The sequence below is a fragment of the Drosophila persimilis genome, unplaced genomic scaffold (genome assembly GCF_003286085.1).
Source record: "Drosophila persimilis strain 14011-0111.01,24,50 unplaced genomic scaffold, DperRS2 tig00000191-arrow-pilon, whole genome shotgun sequence".
In the NCBI taxonomy this organism is placed as follows: Eukaryota; Metazoa; Arthropoda; class Insecta; order Diptera; family Drosophilidae; genus Drosophila; species Drosophila persimilis.
The window spans coordinates 13,828,026-13,853,576 of record NW_020825298.1 but is presented as its reverse complement, the minus strand read 5'-3'; the positions used below and the strand labels follow the sequence as shown (position 1 = coordinate 13,853,576).

Here is a 25,551-nt window from a genome sequence, read left to right as displayed (position 1 = left end):
AAATAGTTAAATACTTAGGACGATTATTCATCAAATATTCGATACACAAAGGAAAAAATAGCTTGCTAAATCGATTAACGATACATTTTACAATATTATCAAAATACCGATATGAACCGAGACTCTATTTCTTCTTTAAATGTATGCATAATAAAAGATCTCACAAAATATTCGTTTTTACGGATTGCAAAACATTAAACCAATAATAAGAGATACATATAATATATACACAAAATAATCCTCGTAGGTATTGAAAAATAATATATATCGCCTATCGATATAATCTAAAGGCAATGATTTATAGTATATAATATAATAATAATATATCTACAAAATACGGATAATTTATCGATATAATGAGATACACCATTGAACCACCAGGATATACAAGATCTAAAAGTATTTTTGGTATACATATTTAAGAGAAATTCCTCTAGCAGCCTGGAAACCTTTTTCACAGTCATTAGAAGACAAAGGCGTATGTAAAATACGGAAAACTTAGTCATCAGAAACTATTCCAGTTTGGAAAATAATTTATAAAGGCTGTAACCTTTTGCTACGAAATCAAGTCATTAAATACAAAATTCCGGGAATTAGCTTAAGCCCCAGGCGGTCTAAGACATTCATCGTTTAACTCAGGCATTGATTAAGCTTAGTATAAAAATTGAATATCAATTATCACATACAATATCTGAGAGGAGAGGAGAAGAGAACTGGACAGAGGGAACTTTTATAGCATGACAATAATTTGTATGCGAAATGCCCTTTTATACGGCTCTATCGAGGGGAGTGAATTATTATGCATAAATTACCGTTCCAACAGCAATTACGGTTCAAAGTTCGCTCATTTAAAGAATATTAATATCCCGCAAGTGATAGTCGGGGGAATAAATAGCGGCTTTAATCGCAGCGGGTGTCTGATCTATATTCATTCATCTAGTTTCTCCCCCTTTCCGCCGACTGTCAAATGAGTCTCAATTAAATAAATGCCACTCTCTGAATGGAGTTGTTGTCTCCACTGTCTGCGATGTCGATCAAAATGCCGCAGTTTCGTTTCATTTAAGCCTAATTGAGGGATCATTAAGAGGATTGCCACTGTACACATGTTTCGCTGTAGCTGCGGTTGTGGCTGTGGCATCGAGCAACATTGTTGCCAAGCTTTTTGTTGCTAGGGCACAAAAGCTTAAATTGATTGTATTTTAATGCTAATTTGGGTTTAATTAGCATACAATCTGGTTACCAGGCGGATCGTCAGCTTCTGGTGATAGGCTCCGTGTTTGTCCAAGAAATAAACACCATATTTTGGGGCAGTTTTTGGCCTGATTTAAGAGAGTTTTTGGTGAAAGCTTTCAAGAGAGACTTTAAAGAGAGGCTTGAGACACAAATGAAGCGCGAAAAAAGCTTCAAAATGTTGCCAGATCGCTTGAAGAGCGGGAAAAATTATTTTAAAGGGTTTTAAAATGATGTTAAATACGACATCAAAGCACTTTCAAAATGTGTAAAATGTATCTAATTATTTTTTATTTCAATTATTGTGTATATACATATATTTTTTAGTGTTTTTTTCATAATTTTAAATGAGTTTTCAATGTTTTTATATTCTATTTATATTACGAAAATGCCCAGCTTATAAGTTTTCGATATAATTTCGATATTTCTTTGACATATTTAATCAACTTTAAGCCCTACTTAATTTTTTCACATTAAATCTCTTCGCTATAAAACATCAACATTTTCCTCATTCGCGTACAATTGGCAAATCCGTGGGTAAAAAAAACCTTGAACTATAACTAAAAATCCCTCACAAATGTCAACAATTATACAGAAATAATTCCACAAAAGTTTCCAAACAAAAAACCGGAGCGTTAGTTATTGTTCAAAGCCTGAAAAAAATGTTGTACTATTACACAAATTTATTTACCCAATGCGGCTTTTAATTGCAGTTTAATTATTGTAATATTGCGATTTATCAGCGGCGGGAAAACAAGAATGCAGAAGAGAGACTGAGAGGAAAAACGTGTCAGTTGGGGGAAATTGGCTGGTAATTTATATATTTTTGTACATGCCATATAATCGACAAATGATGGAAGATAAGGCGCAGGGCGTTGTCATAATAATAATAAAATAAAATAAAATAATTGTATTTCTTTCTGCCCATTTTTTTTAATCGAATTTTATTTGCTTAATAATCGTAATGCAGGCAATTGAAAGACAGACTGCGCGTCGGGGGCAGGGCACAACAAACCCATAAATTATTACAAAACTCCTATAACCTCGCGCTGCAATTGCCAAGCGCGAGAGAGAGAGAGAGAGAGAGAAGGGGTAAAGAGAGCAGCGTAGTGGGAAAAGAGAGACAGACAGAGAGAGGAGCATAGAGAGAGAGATAGAGATAGAGGTATTTGGATGAGCTGGAAAAATACAGACCACAGACAGAGGAGACCACGAGGCAAAAGTTGCATTTTCATTTTGCATAGACAAATGTATTTTATTTATAAAGAAAAACCGAATATTCAATACTCTTTATATTGAATTAATATTTTTCTAGGTTTTTAAAGAAATTTGTAATTGAATTTCGTTTAACTTTCATTTTTTGTGACTGTAGATATTTTTGGATCATGATGAATTTTGGTATATGGTTAGCTAGTGGCATTATTCATAGTTCCATGAAATTAGAGCGCTTTGTATTCGAAATTGTAGACGCTATAAACTTTTTCACCAGCCGCGATGGTCATATATTTTCCTAAAAGACTTATCCGATTACGAAGAATTTTTTTATATTGGTGGATATATATTATTATTCCAAAAATGATCACCATATCCATAAAAAACATACAATATATCCCTATATTTCATAATTTTCTGCTATATTCTGCTCAAGTATGATCCCCAATCAAAGCACCTGGCAAATTAAGTATGCCCCAAGGTAAAGGGCATGCCACCAAAGACCCTAAAGAGCGTTCCACCGTTGCGCTACATCGCAGAGGGCAAGACTGGAGCGGGGAAACTAGTTAACAATTGCACAACCCCGCCAGTAGCAGCAGCAGCAGCAACAACAACAAGGTTTGCGACATTTTGGTGAGCGTTTAAGCCAGGAAAAAATTAAACGTTGCCATTTGTAGACGGGTCTGCCCTGATCAATAACCCAAGAAAGAGCGGAATCCCAGAGATAGGGAGAGGGAGAGAGAGAGAGAGGGCCGCCCCAGAGGCAAGCGGCAGAGCAGAAGAGGCAACAGGTGGAACACCAGGCAAGTGGTCAATGCGTTCAACATACCCTAAGTGGGTTAATTTGTCTGTCTGTCCGTGTGTCTGCCTGTCCGGTCCGACTGACAGAGCCGACTCTCTGTGATAACAAACATCGACACGGCCGAAGGCAGGCAGCGGCGTGCAAGCTCCAGAGACGCCATAAACCAAAAGCCAGGCCCAAAAGTCAGGCCAAGACGAAGAGCCAAGCAGCCAAGAGCCAAGCAGGCAAGTGCCAAGCGACGCGGCGCGGCGCGACGCCTTGGGGCTCTTGCGCAGTCGCAGCCGTCGCAGCAGCAGCGTCAAGGTCGCCTATTGTAAAAGAAAGCGCCATCGAATGGCCTTGAACACGAAAAAAAAAAAACGAAGTCATATGGTTATAAGCCAATGGCTAAATGGTGAATGAAGAAGCAGTCGAAGAAGCAGACAAAACGTCAGCTAAAAAAAGATGATTTCGGGCTTCGGGATGAGGGAAAATCGAAAGACATGAACCCCAGACTTTGGATATGCTCTCTTTTGTTTCAAACCCCGAAAACCCATCGAAACATCCAACAAATGTGAGCAAACAAGCGTGTCTCTTTTGAAGTGCCATAAACTTTATGCTTTTGTAAGACAATGAATGAAAGACAAAGACCCCGACGAAGACCCCAAAGAGCCGAATGAGCCAAATGTTTCAAACGTATTTATTTGCAAAAAAAAAAAAACACTTGTGCAAGAGGGCGACAGCATCTCCAAACAAACCTGGTCAAAAATGTGTTAAATTGGGGTTAAATGGTTGGCAAATGGGGTAATTGTATGGAGATTTAAATCAGAAATTTGCCCGGGCTCTCAGACCTGGGATTCGATTCGAATCGATGGGGAAAGAAAGGTAGTTTTGCACAAGTCTTTAAATCAAATGAGAGTGTTAGACTTCGGCCTTGGGTAGATACGGGAAAAGATAACCAAAAGTCGGGGCTCTTTCGTAGATGTTTTTCGTGTTCACTTTTAACCCTCAGAGTTTAAAGTTTTGCAGTTTTAAAGACCCCGAAAAAACTTATAGATTGTACTTTGTTCTTGTTTTATGGTAACTTTACGACAGTTATGCTCTCGAAGATCGGACTCCCAATCGTTTTAGATCCCCAAAATATAAAACCAAGCCAAACACATACACCCCCCCTTCCTTCTCCAGAACATAATGGATTCCACCCCAAAACGGCGTCTTATTTCCATTATTATTTTCTTTAGACATTTAAACATTTTTATAGACCCCAAAAAACACTCTCCACACGGAAGTGTTTAGCCTCAAAAGAATTCTTCTGAAAGTCTGCCTCTAAAGAGTTATAGTTATAAAGAACACGCTATTTTCTCAACTTTTGGACATCCGAGATCACGGGAGATCAGGTGGACAGGGTTCAAAGGTTAACCAAGCGTTGCTATGAAGCCGTCTAATGATTCTCTCCATAAAGTCTGTAATTTCCGTAGTCCAATTAACACGATAATCGGCCATTAGCAACAAAAACAAACAAACTATTTGCATGTTGTAATTTAGATCATGAGAAAACATGCAATGTTTTTGGAAAAAATACTTGAAAAAAACCAGGAAATCTATAACTGAATTCTTTTAATTATTAATGGAATGATGAATGATGAAACAATGATTTCCGAAATCAATGAAACAATTGAAGCCTTTTATATAAGGCATAATGAAATGCGCAATTAGTTGACGTCTTTGATAAAAATGAGAGACTCACCGCAGAATAATAATTGTTATAATTATAGAAAACAGTTGTATTTAAGACACATTTACATACCTGCAACGAGAGAGAGAGAGAAAAAGTGTTTAAAGATAAGAATTAAATCGATTAATTATTTCTTGCGGAACTGGTTCCAGTCGCACATGAGAATTAGTACGAGTACGAGTAGAATCCATTAATATGGATGACTAAAAACCAAGACTTCCAGCGACTACAACAAAGTGGCTGAAAATGTTAGGAAAAATACCAGTATTTATACTATAGAGTGCGGAGAGGGTTTTCCTTTCTGAAACGATCTCTACGATGAAGACTTAGATCCTTCTTTATCAATTACATTTTATTATAGATTAATGGCACATTTTTCGCTTTGAAGACATAAATCAACAAAGTTTTATGGTAATTATAGTCAGAAGGTCTTTCTGCGTTATATTGGATACTTTTTATACCCGATACTCAAAATGAGTATTGGGGTATATTAGATTTGTTTCATCTTATTTCAAGCGTATATCTTAAAACAAAGACCATTTAGCACTATTTTGTTGGAGACTGAAAGGTTTTGAATTTATTTGTTATTTTTAATTAGGTAACGCAATTGATTATATGAAACATTTTACATACATACATTTTACATACATTTACACATACATTTTCCATTTCAAAAACGCTTATCCATAAATAATATTAAACAATATGGTAGGATAAACTATCTTATATGGGATCTTCTTCTCTCCCCTTAAATTCCCCGAGCATATAGATAAAATTAAGAAGAGTAAAAAATCTCGTAATATTTAACAATAATTTACCATTTTTCTATTTATTTGCTGATTGTTTTTTATGAAAGTTCATTCAATAACTGACAGATAGCACTTGGGTTTTTGCCTAAAAGTTATTCTATTACTCAAGATATACCCCTTTTTTATTCCCCCCTTAAATGACAAATGATTTCCCCTCCAAAAACTGTGCAATCAAGTAAATCTAGTCATATCTCTCGTACATTACAAAATAACCTGCCAATAGAAGAAATAAAAATCGGCTAAAGAAAAAAAGTTCCCCAGACACACGCAGAGAAAAAATAAAAAAGAAGTAAAAAAAAAAGTGCTGTGTTGTGCCGCATTAAAAATTTCATTTCAGAGACAATCTATCTTCTGGGTTTTTTTTTTGCATTTTATTCAACTTTTTTTTGTCGTTGGGCTTCGAAAAGAAAAAAAGCGCCACCGCCCGACGGTCGACGATCGACGATCGGGCGTCTGGTCTGGTCTGAAAGCTCAAAAGTCAGGCGCTTAAAGTCAAGCTTGCGAGTGCGCGATCCGTCGGCGGTTTGCTTCAGTCGTCAACCGGAGCTTGCGAGCAGCACTTGGGGCCAAGTGGAATCGCGCGAGTAACCGCCGAAGTGAAAAGAAAAACGGAAAAGGCCAGGCCGAGCAGCACTCTTGAGACGCAAACACACAAAAACAAAAATCAAGCGAAAAAGCGAAAAGCCAAAAATTGCAACACAAAAAGCGCGCGTGCGCAACAAACAAAACACCAAAAAACAAGAGTTAGAAGGAGAGAAATAGAAGAAAAATCACTCGCTGAATACGGTACGAAATTTAGCAAGATTATTGTTGGAATGTTGGTTTATTCATGATTTTCGAGTGGAATAAACGTTTTTTAGTGTGGAAATCATGAATTTAAGCCAAGAATATGTTGAAATAAATGAAAACAAATGTTCATTTTTGGACTGGTGTTGAAATTTTGATATAAAAACTTCTTTGTGAAAACTAAAAGTGAAAAAAGTCGCCATGTGCTAAAGGGATGAAAAAAGTGATAGATTCCACAAAGGATTGGACATTAAACAAGGATTAATGGAATTTATATAATTTATAAAGGAATATGTATAACCATTGAAGCGTGAAAAATCGAAAATGAACCAAAAATATTAATTATTTGTATGATATTTTGTTGCAATTTGATTACCATAAAATATATATTTTAATACACACAAATTTGTATGAAAAACTTGAATATAATCTCAGTTTTTTGTGTGCCACCAAAAACAAAAATTTCCGCATTCAAAGTGAAGTCAGCAGAAAATGTTTTTTTGGGGGGTATTTTCCTTGCTTGTGTGTTATCTTATGGTGGAAAAGCACACAGAAAACACACACACACACACACACACACACACACAAACACACAAAATGATGGAAAATAGAGGCGAAGAAGAAAAGTGGAAAAACGAAAGACTTAAGGCACAAACTTGAGCGCAATGCCGCATGAAGCATGAAACGGGATATGGTTGATAGATAGGGTCTATCTACTCTTTGGATTATAGGGTATATACCCGGATGATAGGGTATCCTATGCCAGAATTTTTTACAAACATAAATGGCAATCCATAGAGCACTATTTTGTCCACTGTTTGTATTTCTACAACAACAAAAAATACAGAAAATAAAGTGGGGAGTGGGGAGTGCCGGGGATATTGGGAAATGCAAAATATCTACCTCTCCGTTCCTCTCTCTTTCTGTCAATCAATTTGGCCAAGGAAATTCAATTAAATGAAGGCACGCAATCGATTAGGAGATATCTAATGTCTTTACATGGCTGATCGTTAGGGAAATTGTTTTGGGAATCAGGAAAATAATTTGGTAGCCCAAACGATGATGCCTAGAGGGGGATAATTTGGGTAAATTGCTGAAACCACAAGCATTTCTGGGCAGATAAATGCCAAATGCCTTAAGCATGTACAACTCTCCTCAATTGAGTAATTTCTCAAATGAAACACACATTTCTTCCCCTACTTGCCATAATTCATATACTTTTCACACTCCTAGCCCCATTATAAAGACAATTATTACCATGCAACCATCTATAATTACACAAAACACAGCAGCAAAAAAATGACACACAAAACGCTAACCCACAGAAAACTCGAATAAGAAGTAAAAGCCATGTGTTACCTCAAACAGAGAAATGTCAGAGAAAGAGACGGCACAGCAGTAGCAAAAAAAAATTATAATCAAAGAAAGAGACGACTTCCATGCCATGCAATGGGGACAACTAAAATTAGTATAAAAACAAAACCAAAAGACGAAAATCATTCATGTGCGGAAAAACCGGCAACATTGTGGTGTCCAGAGTTTTAGAGATGGGGCGTTGATTTTTTCATTGATTTATAGATGATGGTATTTTGTACCGTGATTCCCAAAATCATCTTGATTGGATCATTATAGCAGCTGAAAATAACTAAAACAGCTTTGGTTTCCCTTATATCTGAGATATGGCTTTGATTTTTTATAGAGTTATAGATGATGTTACTATCTACCATAATTCCAAAAATCAGCTTAATGGGATCATTTTTGTATGAAACTAAATTAGTTGCGGTTTCAATATTTTGCGAGATATTATGTCCAATTTTTGTGAAGTGATATATGATACTATTATCCAATCCTATTCAAAATTTCATCTTGTTTGGACAACTATAAGAGCTGAAATAAGAAAAGCAAGTGACCATGCATTCCTTATTTATTCCGAAGAGCAAAGCAAACTGTTTTCCGCTCGTTATAACATTTTCAAGCCCTATTAATTCGGGTTTAAACACTTTCTACATGAGCCAATCTTAAAAGAAACTCTGCTTCCCCTTTCAAAGTTTTCCACCCACTTTCTTGGCGAAACTTCCCAAAGAATTCAATTATATTCCACTTGCAGCACAAAAGGTGAATGAGGTTAAGCTCAGTCCGCGAAGAGCTGTTGTTGGGTGCTGTATGCTTTTGCTGCTGGGGCAACAGTGGCGCACCACTGTTGCAGCTTGACCGAAATGATTGTGTTGTGCCATTATATAAGAAGTGGCCATGCCACAAAAAAGCCTGGCCCGGAGAAAGAGAAAGACAACACTGAAAGACACGCCGCGAAAAGAGAGAAGGAAGCAAGCCGTCAGAGCCGCAAAGAGAGCGGGTCTTCGTTTTGGCGGAGAGGCGGTGCACGAGCCACATGTTGCACGAACTAAATACCCACTAACACTGCAGCAACACTCCGATTCGATTCGATCCGATCGATCGCAACTGTGTGTCTTAGTTAGTGACTTGGCCGATATGCTTGGCCTGTTAAATAAGCCGTTAAACTGCATCAAGGTAACAGAAAACGTGTTGGCCAGGGCTTGTTGGCTCAAAAGGGGGCGTGCCCGTTGTACACTTACTTTTTACGAGCCGCATATTACTCAGTCGAACATTCTGGCGTGCTGAGAAAGACCCACCTCCAGTTTTCGGGGGCACCACACACCCTCCACTCTCCACCATCCACCCTCCACACACCACACTTCTAAGCAGCTCAGGGCCGCTCCATTGCAAACATTGCGAAAAGACTCTTTGGCAAATAAAATGCGGTGCTTGCATACGAGAAAATTCGTATAAAATACATCAATAAACCATATAGACAATTTTTTGGAACCACTTTACAACGTCAGCAGCAGTGGCAGCAGCGGCGGCGGTAGCCCCCGTTAACCAGTTGCTGGCAGCAACCTTGATGACGAGTGGCGTCTTCTCTGTGACTGAGGTTTTTTGGCGGCTTTTTTTTTGTTGATTAATTAATTTTGGGTTTTTTCTGATCATTTTTGATTTGTGAAGTTTTTTCTCAGGGGAAAAATATTGTTGGAGGAAATTAAGCATGGGAAATTAATATTTTATTGGTGAGAATTTTACAAGATTTTTGAAGATGCTGTAGGAAGAAAAAGACTCTTCTAAAAAAAAAAAAAATAATAAATAATAAAAATAAAATAATATTAATAAATAATAATAATAGATAAATAAATACCAATAAATAATAAAAAAAATTAATAAATAAATACCAATAAATAATAATAATAAATAAAAATTCGATTTGTGATGTAAAGATAAAGACTATCTACAGATTGAATGGTATATGAAAAGTGATAAAAATATTCCGACTGGGACATATATTCTTTGAAATGAAAGTGAAGAATATTATCTATATTGGAAACAAATGGGATTTCTTCAGATATGATTGAATTTATTCCTGTAGCTCATATTAGATGATTTTTATATGGTACGAGTGAGTTGTATAGGAAATAGCAAAGAAAGTTCGAAAGTAGGGAACGGACGGGGTCCCTATTTCTTTTCCTTTTTTCGCACATGTTTCCCCCGAAATGTTTCAATGGTTTTCCCCGAAACGCTTCAATGTTTTTCCCCACCTCTGAGGCACTTTGCAAACACTCAGCCATTAAAACTATTTTCATTTTATTAATCTTTTAGTAAGGTTGAACCCTCAGGGCAATAATTGTTTAAGCCTCTCTCTCAATTTCGGCTAAATAAAAAAAAATTACAGCTTTATAAAGAAATACTCGTATATGTATAAAAATAAACACACACCTGGACATCAGGTTGAACAAAAATTGTGTTGTCCTTTTGCGTCATCGGCTGCAATGTTAAGCAAACAGCAGCAAGCGAAAGATATACCAGAAATACCAACAAAAAGGCAGGCAGGCATTCGGGCCGGGCAGAAACGTTAACAACATTAAGTTATGGCCACGATTGTTGGTGTGTTACTAACCTTACTCAATTTTTGTGTTTATTTTTATTTTTTTGCTTTTTTTCGGGGCTTTTAACTTTCGAACGAACGCGTTTTTATTATGGGGCTGTGTGTGTTTTTGTTGTTTTGCCGGCGCATTTGATTATGTATCTATGAGATACCGACATCGATACAGATACAGATATGTGAGAGAGCTAAACAGATAAATAGATACGAATGCAATGAAGTTGCTTGCTTATTTTTGGGGCTTGAGAGACTAAAACATGAGTCGGCACTCTAAGTGGGTCAAAGTCTGATTAGCAAGGTCACACACGAGAAATACATACTATATCGTATACGGGAATTTTTGAGATTGCAAACGAGAAAGAGAGGCAGAAAGATAAAGAGGGAGGGAGTCAATAAAATAATAATATTCATAATAATAAATTGTTTAAATAAATCTAGGAATTAACATTGAATGAAAGGCAAGGCAAGGTAAGTATGAGATCATGATGGGGAGCCATAAAGGGAAGGGATATTAGTCAGTTATGAATGGGACAGGTTTTGGGTAACATTTAGAGGGTCTTTAAGGAGAATTTTAAAGGCAATTAAACTCTTGACAAATTCGGCCTCTAGTAAAAGTCTTGGGGAGTCTATAATTTTCAAGATACGATACTGAAACTTCACAGAGTTCCAAATAACGATAATCGTTACCTAAATGCCCAAAATCATCAAAATCGGATAATAATTACCGGGTTAGGATTACGTTGAAACCTGGTATTCCTCTTCCTCCGCAAAACATCCAAAGCCTTCAAAGAACACCAAAACGCTTTCCGTTAATTTAAATACAAAATCCGTAAACAAAACCTTTGAAAACCAAACGCTTTCGTGTGCTCTGGGAATAACCAATAAAAGAGGTCACCAAACGAATACATTTTTCCATTCGTCACATGCTTCTTCACCCACTCTATAGTACCGCCACCTGATGCATATTGACAGTCATATAACTATTTACGATTCTTCTCACACTTTTTTTGGAGAGCCAGCAGCAGCCGCCACTGACGCATTCATCAGATACACGAGTTACATTTTGCAGCAGCAGCAGCGGCAGCGGCTCTTTACAGTCCACTTCCAAGGTGTTTGCTTATTCAGAATGCATTATTTCTGACGTTGAGATATAGGTACTAAGCACACAGATATTCTATATAGTATAGCCCCTCCACTTATTATTCAAGACGTTTCTGTGTCTCTCCCCCCGCCCCTCCAAATCAGATGTCACTGTGATTGTTCCGCGTGTGTCTGTCTGTCTGTCTGTCTGTCTGCCTGTCCCTCTCAAGTCTCAATTTACAATTTACATTCATCCGGAAAAAAAAAACCTGACCAGAGGTAAAGTTCTACCTCTCAAAAAAACACTTTTCCCTTGTGTTCAAGTCGGAACGAAACCCTTTTGTTTCATCATTTACTAGACGCTGTAAAGTGGAAAAATAACTAACTTTAAAGATGATTCATTATTGTCTTTAGCTAAATATTTTCGTATTCTAATATCAACCTTTTCACCCGGTTTTAATGAAGTTGTTTAATGTGTTTTTTAAGGCTTCGAACAGACGAAACCTCATAAAAACCGTGTATATTTTCCAGCAAATCTTTTGGGTTTTTCTCTACTGGTTTTCTCCAACCTTTTCTCCTACTGTATCGCATCTTAATAGAGCAATTTCCTAATCAATCTTTGCCACAAAAACACTTTGAGTCATGCAACAATACGGACGGAACTCTAGAAAATCGTAACTTTTATGAGGAATATTCTCTAATAATCTTCACAAATTGTATCTGCCAAATCTGTTTGGTCATGAAAGGTTCTCCTCATACATGGGAGTGTATATGTATCTTATTCTCTATGTACGTATCTTCTTCGCCCAGAAAGAGGTTATTGAACTGCCAAGACTTCCACTTTAGTTGGCCGATAGAATTTACAGAGATTTTTGTTTCACTTTCAGTCAAGCGGTGGGTTGGTTAATTAGCGCTTTGGGTACTCCGTAGCACTCCTACACATAGCACCCATTGATGCCACACATAGCATCTGTATCTTAAATGAAATCCGAAATAAATTATGGATCGGACAAGTGCTTTGAGCAGAACGGCACGTGTATGTCATAAAGAGGCAACAGAGGCAGCAAATCAATAAAATACATAACCAAATCAAGAAAATGAGCAGGAGAATGAGAATTCTGTTGACGCAAGTGATTTATGAGGATTATATCAGAGGCGTAGCGGAAAAAATGGGCGATCTTTAAGAATAAGCTAGACACCATAGATGGGCGGCCTATTAAACCACTTTTCCACTAGGGAGCATTTTCCACTGTGAATGACGTTGATTTGCGTTACAAATGTTCGCCTAAGCGAAAGGATACATTCATTTCGAATAAAACGAACAGAGGACCATTCACCACAAGCAGTAGGGGATTTTCTTAAAATATGTATATATAAACCCCAAAATTAGTAAAACACAACAAATAAATATAATAAATAATTCATAAATAAATTAATTAATTAATAATTTTAAAAAATTAAAAGAAAAAACAAGTAGAAATACAAATTATTAAATAAATAAAACTAAACTAAAAATAAAAAAAAAAAAACAAAAACTAAAAAAATTTAAAAATTTAAATTATAATTAATCAGCTTAAAAAATGCACCTTCGCAAACATCGTATAAAAGGAAGATTCCCATTGAATGGGAATCGCAAATCAAAAGCGTATTCCTTGCATTCAACATTCAAAACACCCCCTCGACGCGCTGTCCCTGTCTATAAAAACTGATTTATACCCAATGGATAATTAAATAATTCTATAATTTTCATTAATTATTCCACAGAAAAACATAAGCGAGAACTCTCAAGATGGCGGCCGTGGAAGTGAGGAATGGCTATAAGTACTATGGCTCCAAATCGAACCCCAAGATTGTGCTCAATCAACTGAATATGAACGTGATGCGTGGCTCCATGTGAGTGGCATACGAAATTCCGACTCGAGTTCGACAGATACTTATACATTCAAGAACTTTCTTCCGATAGCTACGGGTTGCTAGGTGCCTCGGGCTGTGGCAAGACCACACTTCTCTCCTGCCTTGTTGGCCAGCGGCGTCTCAATGGCGGCGAGATAAACGTGTTGGGCGTAAAGCCGGGCTCTCCTGGCAGCGGCGTCCCCGGCTCTCGTGTGGGCTTCATGCCCCAGGAGATCGCTTTGGTCGCGGAGATGACCGTCAAGGAAACGATCTTTTACTTTGGTCGGATATACGGCCTGACGGATGAGCGGATTCGTGAGAAATTCAAGCTCTTAAAGGAGTTGCTGCAGCTCCCGCCAGCCCGACAAATGATCAAACAATGCAGTGGGGGACAACAGAGGCGTTTGTCCTTTGCCTGCGCCATGATCCACGACCCGGAGCTCCTCATTTTAGATGAGCCCACAGTGGGCTTGGATCCCATGTTGCGTGAGAAGTAAGTGGCGGATGGAAGCCGATCATTTCGGAGAGATTAACCATTGAATTTCCTCTTAGAATCTGGGATTTTCTTGTGGAGACAACCAGAAATAGCAAATTGGCTGTGATCATAACCACACATTACATAGAAGAGGCCAAGCAGGCAAATTGTGTAAGGAAAACCTCACTTCTTTCTGGTATAAAACATCTCCTAAAACACTTCCTTCTCCCACAGATTGGCCTCATGCGCAATGGCGTTCTCTTGGCGGAGGACACACCCACAAATATCATGATTCAATTCGGCACACAGTCCATTGAAGACGCCTTTCTTATACTAAGCCAACGGCAGGGCAATGAGGATGAGTTGGCCCAAATAATGGACCACAATAAGAATCAGCAGCAGGCCCTGCCAACAGCTGTGCTACCCACAGAAGTGATAGATACCCATGATCCTGGCCTGAGCCTGGAGAAGCCGCCCATTCCCTACGACGAGCCGGTGAATGAGAATCGAAAGAAGGTGTTTTTCACGACCAAAGGACGGCTCAAGGCTTTGATGACCAAGAATTTCGTGCAGCTTTTCCGACAGCCATCGTAAGTGGTAGAAAAATCGCCTCAATCGCCGTCCCCCCTTTAAACGTATCCTCTTTTTTAGGGGCATCATTTTCATGCTTTTGTTTCCCATCATCCAATTGTCTTGCTTTTATTTGGCCATCGGCAAAACCCCAAAGAATCTCGAATTGGGGATATACTCGGGCGAGGTCAAAAGCTATTCGGAGTGCTTCGACGACAGTCTGGTCACCGTTTACGATTCGAACGACACGTGCAAGTTCCACAAGCTCTCCTGTCGGTTCATCCGAGAGTTGGGCGACGATGTGGCCACGAGGAAGTACTATACCAGCGAATCGGATGCCTTGAGGGATGCCAAAAAGATTCTCACCGTGGGCTACATTCATTTCTTCCACAACTTTAGTGAATCGATATCATCGGTCCTCGAAGACGGACGCCATGCCAGCGATGGGGCTGTGGACCATGCGGAACTGAGTGTTCACATCGATATGACAGGTGGGAGACCTGCGATTAGGCTGCGATTTCGTATCCTTAATTGAGATATTCTTTCGTCTGTTTGCAGATCAACAAGTGGCATATTTTATTCAACGCAAACTCCGTGATAAATTCGCTTCGTTCATGAGTAGCGTGGTCAAGGACTGTAATGCCTCGGCCGCTCTGGTGCAATTGCCCGTTCAGTTCCAGGAACCCATTTACGGCACTGCAGACATTGAGTTCCAGCAGTATTGTGCCCCCGGTGTTGTAATGACGTGAGTAGGGAACCAGTACGGTCTGCCGATCATTTCCTGGACTCCTTTTCTAATGTTTCAACTTTCTGTAATTCATAATTGCATTTTTCCATTGGTTTCTGCTATCCCAAGTATTCAGAGGGGGCTTTTTGGAACTAAAAGAAGGCACGATTGAAGATCCCTCTGATCTTTTCTTTTAGCCACAAAAAACCCTTCTTAAATCTATTCGTTCAATGCCTCAACTATCCTTAAATCCCACCCCATAGCATGGTCTTCTTTTTGGCCACTTTGATGACGGCTGCTGTTTTCATATCCGAGCGCATGGATGGTATCTGGGATCGCACTCTGTTGGCTGGTGTTTCGGCCACTGAAATGCTGTGGGCCCATCTTCTGACCCAACTGATAATCATGGCCCTGCAATCGTTTGAGGTTATCATGTACATTGGCATTGTTTTCGATACCTACAACAATGGAGATACAACGACACTGATTGGACTGCTCACACTGACGGCATTCTGTGGCATGTTGTTTGGTAAGCAAAAATATATTATAAATTTTGGCCTCACTTTATTTAATTTCTCTATTTTTTGAAGGCCTCTTCATCTCCGTATTTTGCAAATCCCATACGGAGGCCAATTTTGTGGCCACTGGGGCCTTCTATCCCATGATTATACTTTGCGGTAAGTAAATGTAATTTCTTTTCCAAATTATCACATTTCAAACAATTTTGATTTGTATTTTTAGGCCTATTGTGGCCCCTGGAGAGCATGCCACAGTTTCTGCAGGATCTGGTGATGGTATTACCCTTTACCATACCCTCCATATCTGCACGAAATGTCATCGAAAAGGGCTGGTCCATCACCAATGCCAAGGTCTACAATGGTTTCCTTGTGATGGCCGGCTGGACGATCATCTTCTTCGTCCTCTGCCTCATTGGCATCAGGCGCAAGGCGTAGGGCGTAGGGCGTTGGGCGTTTCTTTTTGGGTTTTAATATACACAATTTATTCAGGGGGGCCCTTCACTTTAGATCGTATTGTATTAGCATTTCTTCATAGGCGATTTTACACACACACACCACTCACACCACACACACACAAACACACACATATCGTATCGTTGTAGTATCTATGTAATTTAATAATTATCGGAAGCATATCACTCGCATATCATATGTTGTAGACCTCTCATCAAAAAAAAAAAACAAAAAACAAAACAAAACAGAAGAAAACTTTCATACCAACGAAATGCAACGCTTTTATTGTGCTAAAAGTGTGTTAGAATGTACTAAAAAAAAACAGTCGTAATAAGGTCTAAAGGTGTCTCACAAAAATATTTATACTACACTGCACAACAAAAATCGTATTCATTAAAAAAAGGAACAACAAAACCAATCAAATTTCATATAAAAATCTATTGTGACATGTACTAAACTTTAGTACTGGGAAGAATAATGATTGCTAACGAAATGTTCACATTTATTAGTAATTTTTGCAAAAAGGAATTTAGAAAAAAAAACCTACGAATCTATGTACTAAATTATAGTGTACTAAAATGTATAATTATTTAAATGGAAATTTTAAATCAACCAAAAATACAAATCTAAATAAATTGAGCTAAAAATTTACTTTTTGTGGGTAGTACTAAATTTTAGTACACATTTTATTTGTAATTTTAAATTAAGCTAACCGTTTTCAATTGTGCTAAATTGAGTACATATTTTATTTTCAGTTTTGGGCTTCAGAATAACAAATCTGTACAAATTTAAATGCAAATATTTTTGTTCGAGTGTACTAAAATTTATTACATTTTTATTTAAAGCGAAGAAAGCATTAAAGGTAATTTAGTCCAATATAAATATGGTTATAAACCTATTGTATTGGGGCTAAAATTGTACTAAAATTGTTTGATTAGCATAAACATGAACTAAAAGTAAGTTTTAAAGATTTGTTTGGTAAAGTAGAATTTAAATGACTTGCTAATTAGTTGAACAGCTCCATTTCAACAGTTAATTTGTACTAATTGAAGCATTTACACCACGTAATATATTCACGTTCCAACCATGATCTCGAAGGACCAAAACTTCCCTTTTCAAGCAGAGAACGCTTTAAATGCTTAATTAACTTTGCAAGTCCCAACTAAAAGTTAACCAAAGAGTAAACTCCACAAAGGAATAGAGAGAAAAAGCCATTTAATGCCCCGCCCACCCACAGTGTCAACAAGTTTTCTCAATATTTGTCTTCATATGAAATTCAAAGCAGCGCAAAACTAAAGCGAAAGTTCCTTAAACATTCTGCCCCCCCTTAAAAAAAACACACAGATATATATATATATATATATATGCATCATATATATCTTATATATATATATAAAATAGTCTCTGGTTCTGTCTGTGTGTGGGCCAAGGACAAGGACACGTTCACGACGCCGACGACGACGATGTCGAGGACGTGGCAAAGTTGCTGACACACTTCGGGCCTTAAAAGTGCTAGACAGAAAGTCTGCTCCGGTTGGCTGGGTTTTCCCGTAGTCCCCCATCTGGGGCTGGGGGCTGGGGGCTGCCCACTGCTCCCGCCGCCCCTCCCGCCGGCTGTCTGCCAGCAGACATTTTTATTACAAAACTTTATCTTTGCCAAATACGAGACCAACGTCGACGACGACGACTACGACGACGACGAGAAGGAGAAAAATATATATAAAAAGCCAATGGTTCTGAGAGTGTGTGGCGTATCTGTGCGTCTGTGCGTCTGTGTGTGTGTGTGTGTGTGTGTGTGTCTGCCTGATGGTTGGGTGGGTGGCTGTGTGGGCTGGGTGCCAAAGTGTCGTTTGGCATTTTATATAACTTGCATAAAATGTGCAAAGCTGGAAAATTGTTGTTGGGCAGAAAGTGTGCGTAAAAGTTGAAGGAGTACTCGTTGCCGCCCTCTACTTGTTGCCGCCCAGAAAGGGAATATTTTAAGGGTTTTACGGATGCAAATTGCTGGATGTAAGTGAGAGCCAGAAGTTAAAGTTAGTTTTTGGTCATGAAATTGATGCAGAAATCAGGTTTGAAGGAGAGATACATGTGCAAAAGAATGGTAAAGAGCGTGTAAGAGAGAATAAATGGAATTACGAGTGCTGGGAGGTTTTAAAATGGAAAAGCGAACCATTTTCTATGTTTAATATTCATACAAAAGTTCTTCAAATCTTTGTAGCTGAGTAAGTGGCGAATTTGATAGCTTTTTTCATCCCTCAGGTGTGTATTTTTCTTAGATCCATTCTTAGTAGGCGCCTAAATTTACTATTTAGATTATTTTTCCCCGAGGTTCATACTGTATATCGGTATTATATCGGGATAATATCGATTAAATCAATTTTTCCTTCCATAAAAACCTCTAATATCTACCTAAATTCCTTCATCCTTCGTGGTTTCTACAAACTTAAATGAATATTCATTTTCATTCACATTAATTTATGCACAATTTGCGCCAGAGAAATTCCGTAGCTTAATCTCTGGTCTGCCACACAAACACAAGCATGAAAACTATCTCCAGGGTATACCGGGGACAGACGGCAGGCAGACAAACAAACAAGCAGAGTTTTCCATGTTTTCCAGAGTTTTCCCCATCAGTGGGTCAAGTTTTTCCAACCCAAAATGTAGGCAAATGGCAAAAGTTTTCCTCGAGTCTCGTTCTCGGCATCGGTGTGTCTCGACTATAAAAACACAATTTTGTGGCCAACAAAAAGTGAAAATTCTATGACCTTTTGCAACAATTTAAAAGCAACAAACAATAAAAACAAATTTTTGGGGGGGAGACAGAAGGTCAATCCCCCCCATGTGCCAAGCCCTTTTCGACTGGTCTAAAGAGAAAATTTCGTTACAACTTTTGCTCCATTTCGTGCATATATAAAATTTTCCCAGGAAAAGCGAGCGGGCGAGAGAGAGAGAGCGAGCGAGACAGGAATTGGAGTTTGAAAAGTTGGATACAATTTTGTGGCTTGCTTTCGTAATTTGACCTTCAAACAAGTTGAACAAACTCAAGCACAAACAACACACAGACACACACATACAGGAAGCACACTGTGCAGACAGACACAGATACAGATACAACACAGGGACAGATACATTCGTACACTCCGAGTTGGAGACAGACAGGAAACGTAATACTCGTGCTCTCCTGGCGAAAAGTGTAATATTTAAACGTAATTTTAATGAAGGTAAATGTGTGTGCTTTGTTTGCGTTTTGTCTTTACATTTGGGGGCTTCCCCAAAAATCTCTGTCTCTGTGTGTGTCTACATCTCACTCTGTTTGTGTTTGTATCTGTATCTGTGTGTGTGCGTGTGTGTGCTGAGACTTTGCCTTGAACTCCGGCATCCTGTATCCTGTTTACAGCTTTAACCAGTCCTCGTTTCGGGTTGATTGACTAAAGGTGTTTTCTAAAGCGAAAATTGTGTGTGGCCTGGCCATTCGGTAGAGGATTTTCAAGGTGTGGCAACAAAGGAAAGTTCAGAGAATGAAAATAGATGATTTGCAGGGTTAAAGGTGAATGTACTTGAGGAATACGTTTATATTTAAGAGGTTTAAGCGAAATATCTACATAAATCTTCTGAAAACTCCTATTCTTAATAATAATTCTAAATAATAATAATTTATATCTGAAACATATCATAATTCTATTTTTAGATGCCTTTTCAGAGAAACACCTAAAACTTCTTAGAATTCCCCTAAAATTTCTCACTTATTTATTCATTTTATTGAGGTATCTAAAGTAACTATCATATCTATCTCCCTCTTTACTCTTTACTGGTCCTGTATCTAGGCCTTCCTTTGTATCCCCCTTTTCCCTAGAATTTTTAACCAAAAATTAAAGTTCAAACCAGAAGACCAGAAACGCTTTTCCTTGATCGACAAATAAATGTTGGCAACTAAATCAAAACAAATATAAATCTCCATCTGCTTTTTGAGGACCCCACCCATATTTTTAGGGAAAGATACAAGTGAAAAACCAGCTGGTCACCGGCCATGGGCCATTGGCCATCAAGCATAATGAAAGATGACACAATAGAGAGCACAATCTGAAGTTCTGCTGGCCAAAAAGGACTTTTGCATTTCATTGACCCTTTAAATGGCAAAGATACACAGATACAGATGACTCGGGACTCGGGAGTCAGCTTCCATAGCATCGCCTATATACCGATATACCGATATACCGGAGCATAAGTATAGGATGCGATATATGTACTCTTTGGGGGGGGGGGTTCTCTTGCAGCATGCCAGTCAAAGTTCTTCTTGCTGGGAGAAAAATTTGATTCGAGAGTTTATTCAATTTGCTGGCATGTGTATCGCCCCCGGAGGGTCCAGCAGCAGCAAGCAGCATCAGTAGCAGTAGCACATCCACAATCCACATGACGTTCAACCGATGTCTGATGGACAAGCAGAACAGAACGATAGAGGGAGGGAGAGTGGGGTGGGGGGGCTGCAGGTGGACTCCTCCTCGCTTTCGCTCTGAACTCTGCCAATATAATACAATCAACGTTGGGTCTTCGATTCGATGCGCATTCGATGCGTTTACCATTTTTGAGATGGGGCTGGGGGGGGCGTACGCACAGGCACAGGCACAGTCACACATACAACTACACTCTCTCACACAAACACGCATACGGGGGGGGGAGCACACTCTCTTTCGCTCTCTTACGAGTATATGCATTTGCCACATAGGCTCGTTTCATTCACTCGCCCAAGCTTTTTCTTCGATTTGCATTCGTCCGTCTCGCTCTTGCACTATGTACTGTTGCTCTGTGTCCTGCCGCACTGTACATGCAGCTTTTCGGTTGCGAGGGGCAGGCAGAGTGTCCTGGGGTCCTGGCCACACATGCGTTTGGCCTTTTGCCTGGCACACATAGGGGCAGTGGCAGCGACAGCGACAGCATCGCGGCGCTGCTTTATATGGCGCAACTGCTGATTGGGTTCGCACAGTGGAACGAAACGTGGGATATAGGGAAGGGCTGTCTTACCTGGAACGGGAGTGGAGAAAGTTTGGAAGAACATTAGTTATGGATAATTAAGAAAAATATAGAAACATGGAATTGAGAAATATTTTAATTTTTTTATTTAAATTATATTAATTATTCTTCTAGTATATAAATTCAATTAATTTTCATTCAATATTATTTTGTCGCCTCTCAACGCGTTTCGTTCCACTGTGCACAAAAGGCAATGCAAAAATTACGCCAGCCAATGCAGCGACCGAAAAAACAACAACAGCAATATATGCGTGGAGGAGGAGAGTAGGTGGGTGACAGAGAGAGCGAGAGAGACGACAGGGAGAGGGAGAGGGAGAGAGAGCGAGGATGGAGGCTGCACTGCGGTGCGTCACGTTATGGTGGGACATGGCGGCGGTGGCAGCCACGCAGCCTATTTCGCTGCCCGTGCACTGGAGAGACCAACAAAATTAAAAAAGGGGATAAAGGGTGGGGAGAGCATCAGCAGCAGCCAACAGGGACAACTACGCAGCAGACGCACAAAATTCAATACCCGAGAGAGGGAGGGAGGCAGAAGGGGTGGCGGTGGCAGCGGCAGAGGCAGAGGCATAGGCTAAAGTCCAGAGGAGAAGCAGGAGGCAGCAGGAGATGAACAATGGACAGGCACAGTCGTGCACACTAAAATGCAGTCCGGGGGGAAAAAACAGGACGAAACGCACACGAGAGCACACACACACACAGACACGGAGAGAAAGGGAGAGAGTGGACTATGTACGAAACGGGATGTCATGTATTGCCATTGACCAGGCGGCCTGGCCTGTCCTCCCACCTATCTCTCACACCACACTCGTTCTGTCCCGCTCCCGTTTCTCATGTCTTCCTTCCGCTCTCTCGCTCGCACTTGTTTACCAATTTATTTTGCGCACAATACGAAACACGGAAAATGCATGAGGCGGCTGCAGGCCTGCCCCCCACACACACACTATACTATTCCCCCTGCACACTACTCCTCCCGCCCCTGCATATACCCACAAACCAAAACAAAAAAAAAAAAACTATGCGTTCCAAACGAAACGCAATGATAGCCCCAGCAGAGCTCTGTGTGCAGAGGCGCAAAGGCGCAGGAGAGCGGCAAAGAGCGGAGCAGAGGAATAAGCAGAGAAGTGTAGCTGCGGGAGCGAGGCAGAGCAGCAGCAGGCAGAGCACTCAGGCGCAGAATGGAAACGTAGGCGTAGGTTTTTTTGGGAGACCCAAGCCATTGATACCCTGGAAGACGTATCCTCAGGGAAGCGATTTTTATGCTTTTCAGCAAAACAATGAAGTAAAACACGTACAGTCAAGGAAAAAAGTCAACATACAGCATCAATCTTTCAATATTTTGGGTTTTCGCAATTCAAATTATAAAACTTGGTATGGTAACCATTATTACCATTAAAGTCTACATTGAATAAATTCAATTTTTTTTGTAGTTCGAAAACCCGAAATATCGGAATATTTGTGCTGTATGTTGGCATTTTCCTTGACTATAAGTACTGATTTCTCTGAAATTTATCCCACTTTTCTTCACTTTCCCAAAACCTACTCCAAAATCATCATACCCTCTCTTTGCACTGATCATCACAAGAGTACCAGCAACAACAACAAAAATTTGCTCACAAATTCCAGTTCGATTTTTGGTCATAGAGAAAGAGAAAAAAAACGAAGCAAGCAAGCTCTCCGCTCAGCACTCTCCTTCAGCACCCGCTCTCCCCCTTGCTCGACATTCATTCATTTGCCTGCCGTCTCTTTTCCGCCCAGTTGCCGTTGCTTTTTCCTTGCTTTGGCGGCTGCTTCTCTTTTTGGTGTCTTTTGGGTCCTCTTCCTGCTCTCCTTTGCCGGCCGTTTGTTATGTTTTCTGTTTGCCACTTTGTGCGTGGATTTCTTCTGCTTTTTCTCAGTTTCTTTTCGTTTCCCCATTTCGCTTCTGCTTCTGCTCCTGTTTCATTTCTTTATTTGTTTTTCTTTTTTTTGTAGTGCAATTTTTTGTTGTTTGTTTTGCAGTCCTCCTGCGCCGAGCCTTTCACATTGATAGAATGAACGCCAGCAGAAATTTCAATTTCTTTTCTTTTTCCAATACCCTTTTTGTGAGGGTTTGTATAGGTTTTAGAAACAGCTTGAACGGAATTTTACGTTTATTAAAATAATATCAAATGATATGGCAGCTACTATATGATCTCTACATCAAGATCTATTCCATACAAAACCCAAAAATATCCAGGTAATTTTTCCTATTGAAAGGGTATCTACACTGTATCATTTTTATCACCATTTTCCCTTATTTTTTTCGACTTTTTGTTGGATTTTTCGCCCCTGACTTTTGCTGGCGAGGTCCCTGAAGAAGGAGAAAGCGCAGGCCTCCTCCCATGTGTAAATGGCTCGTAGTAGTACGGCGTACTCGCCGCGCGTACTATTTCCAAGTCAGTCGAAAAAAAAGTGGCAGTGGAAATAGAACGAAGGATGCATGAAAGGGAAGTCCTGCCACAGCGTCTATTGAGGGAAAATGTGGCACAAAGGATCTCCGAGAAATGCGTAGAAAAAAAATGCACAGCCCGAAAAGGAAGCATCAGAAATGCCAGAGAGACACAATTTCGTAGGCAAATATTTCTCTCGCCTTTTTTATGCGTTTCTCAAGGAACACACACGCACATTCCCTGCGTATCCTTTGACATAGATGGAGAGATGAATCCTGAAGTGGAAAATTAATGGAACTTCCAATTCTGTTTGGATTTATTATCCGATGTTGATTAAACTTGCTAGAATGACAGATGAAACCTCAAGAGAACACAAACCAAAGATTCAGAAAAATACTGCAAAGTTTCTCTGCGTTAACACATTTCAGGGATTATAGAAACAATAGATCATTGACTCTACTGTAGGATAACCTAACCTCATAGCAAAGTTTGACTCGGTGAAACATACAATTGAAAAATGTTCAAATATCTTTCTGCTATTTGCCTTTTGGTTTTGATGCCGATCCTGGCGCTACAAAATGGCCTCCACCATGATCCACCGATGTTTCCTGTACCTGGAGACACACACATCCGGAAGGCACAGAGCCTGGTGCAGCGGTACACCAACAACAATTACGTCCAAGTGTTTTGTTGGAAAGGGGAGCCATTTTCCTTTTTGACGATTTTCAAAAGCAATTGCCTCCATTTGGAAATCGAAGAAGGAGCGGAGTACAGTCAGTACATGGAGGAGACAGACCATAAGATCCACCTGGCCCGTGAGCATCAACAGGAGTGGGCCGAGGGCAAGGCCGTGACGGCCAAGGATAAGTACATCAATTTGAGGGCCAATAAGCCTATCTGCTATGGGGTCTACACGGACCACGGCTTCAAACTGACTCTGGAGACCACCAACACCGACAAGTGGCGGGTGACAAAGTTCTGCCTGGGTTTCCTCCTGTGGCGGGCTGCGCCACGCGTCGGGGCCTCTCGCCGTTTGCTGTACGGCCTGGCGGCATTCCTGGGGTTCCAACTGGGCACCTGGATAACGATTTACGATACTGGACATCTCCGGCTGTTGCGCGAGGGATCCCTGTCGACGGCGTTGCGCGAGGTCTTCTACGAGCGACCCAGCATGTTGGTTCGGGCTTTTTGTGCCTGCTGGTGTGCCCTCTGTGTGGTCTTCCAGCGGCTAGATAATCGCCAAACTGGTCGCCTCAATCGTTTCATTCTCAGAGGCATCGCCTGTTGGTTGATCTTCAGTGCCTCGGATCACCAGTCAATCGGCTTCTTCTGTCTTGCCTGCATCTTTCTCCATCCCATTATCTGTGCGATGCTCCGTGCCAAGACTCCGGCTGGGCAGGAAAACTACCAACAGCAGCATGCCCAGCGACTCCAGCAGCAGGCCAACTTATTGGCTGAAGATTCCTTTCGTTGGGCTATTCCGAGGTCCGCCAGCTTCGGGGCAGGTGCCCAGACATTCTCGGGTGCAATCCAGACAAGGATTTCCGCTTCTCAAGGTACTGTTGCCACTCATCCCGAAGAACCAACTATTTCTGCTTTTATCCTTAGGGACTGGACAGGAGCCACTGATGTATCACACCAGCGGGGATTCGATCGTCTTCGGGGGACGCTTTGTCCCCACCGATCCCCCACCGCCGCCTGCGGTGGACTAAATGCTACACGCGATCAATGGGGATCCTCCCAGAAGGCTCGCCAACCACAAGATATACACAAGAAAAACGAGGGTAATCAGCGGGGGATGGTTGGGGAGGAAAAGCACAGGCAAACTGAAAGAAAGAAGGCAAAACTGGAGGGAAATGCATTTGATAATTGAAAAGCAAAGCGCACAAGCACACGC

General features: G+C 40.1%; 2 protein-coding genes across 2 annotated transcripts in view; one reads left to right on the top strand and one right to left on the bottom strand.

Moving 5' to 3' along the window:
• The window catches only part of LOC6589324 (neuroguidin), a 55,765-nt gene that overhangs the window by 26,659 nt on the left and 3,555 nt on the right, over positions 1-25,551 (bottom strand). The gene's annotated exons all lie outside the window — the stretch shown is intronic.
• Positions 6,464-16,542, top strand: LOC6589578 (ABC transporter G family member 20). The gene is made up of 10 exons (XM_002014251.2): positions 6,464-6,553; positions 13,347-13,475; positions 13,546-13,968; positions 14,028-14,121; positions 14,185-14,540; positions 14,602-15,011; positions 15,079-15,265; positions 15,511-15,776; positions 15,838-15,924; positions 15,989-16,542. Exons 2-10 carry the CDS (start codon positions 13,372-13,374, stop codon positions 16,198-16,200), a joined length of 2,139 nt encoding a protein of 712 aa, XP_002014287.1. The 5' UTR covers positions 6,464-6,553; positions 13,347-13,371; the 3' UTR covers positions 16,201-16,542.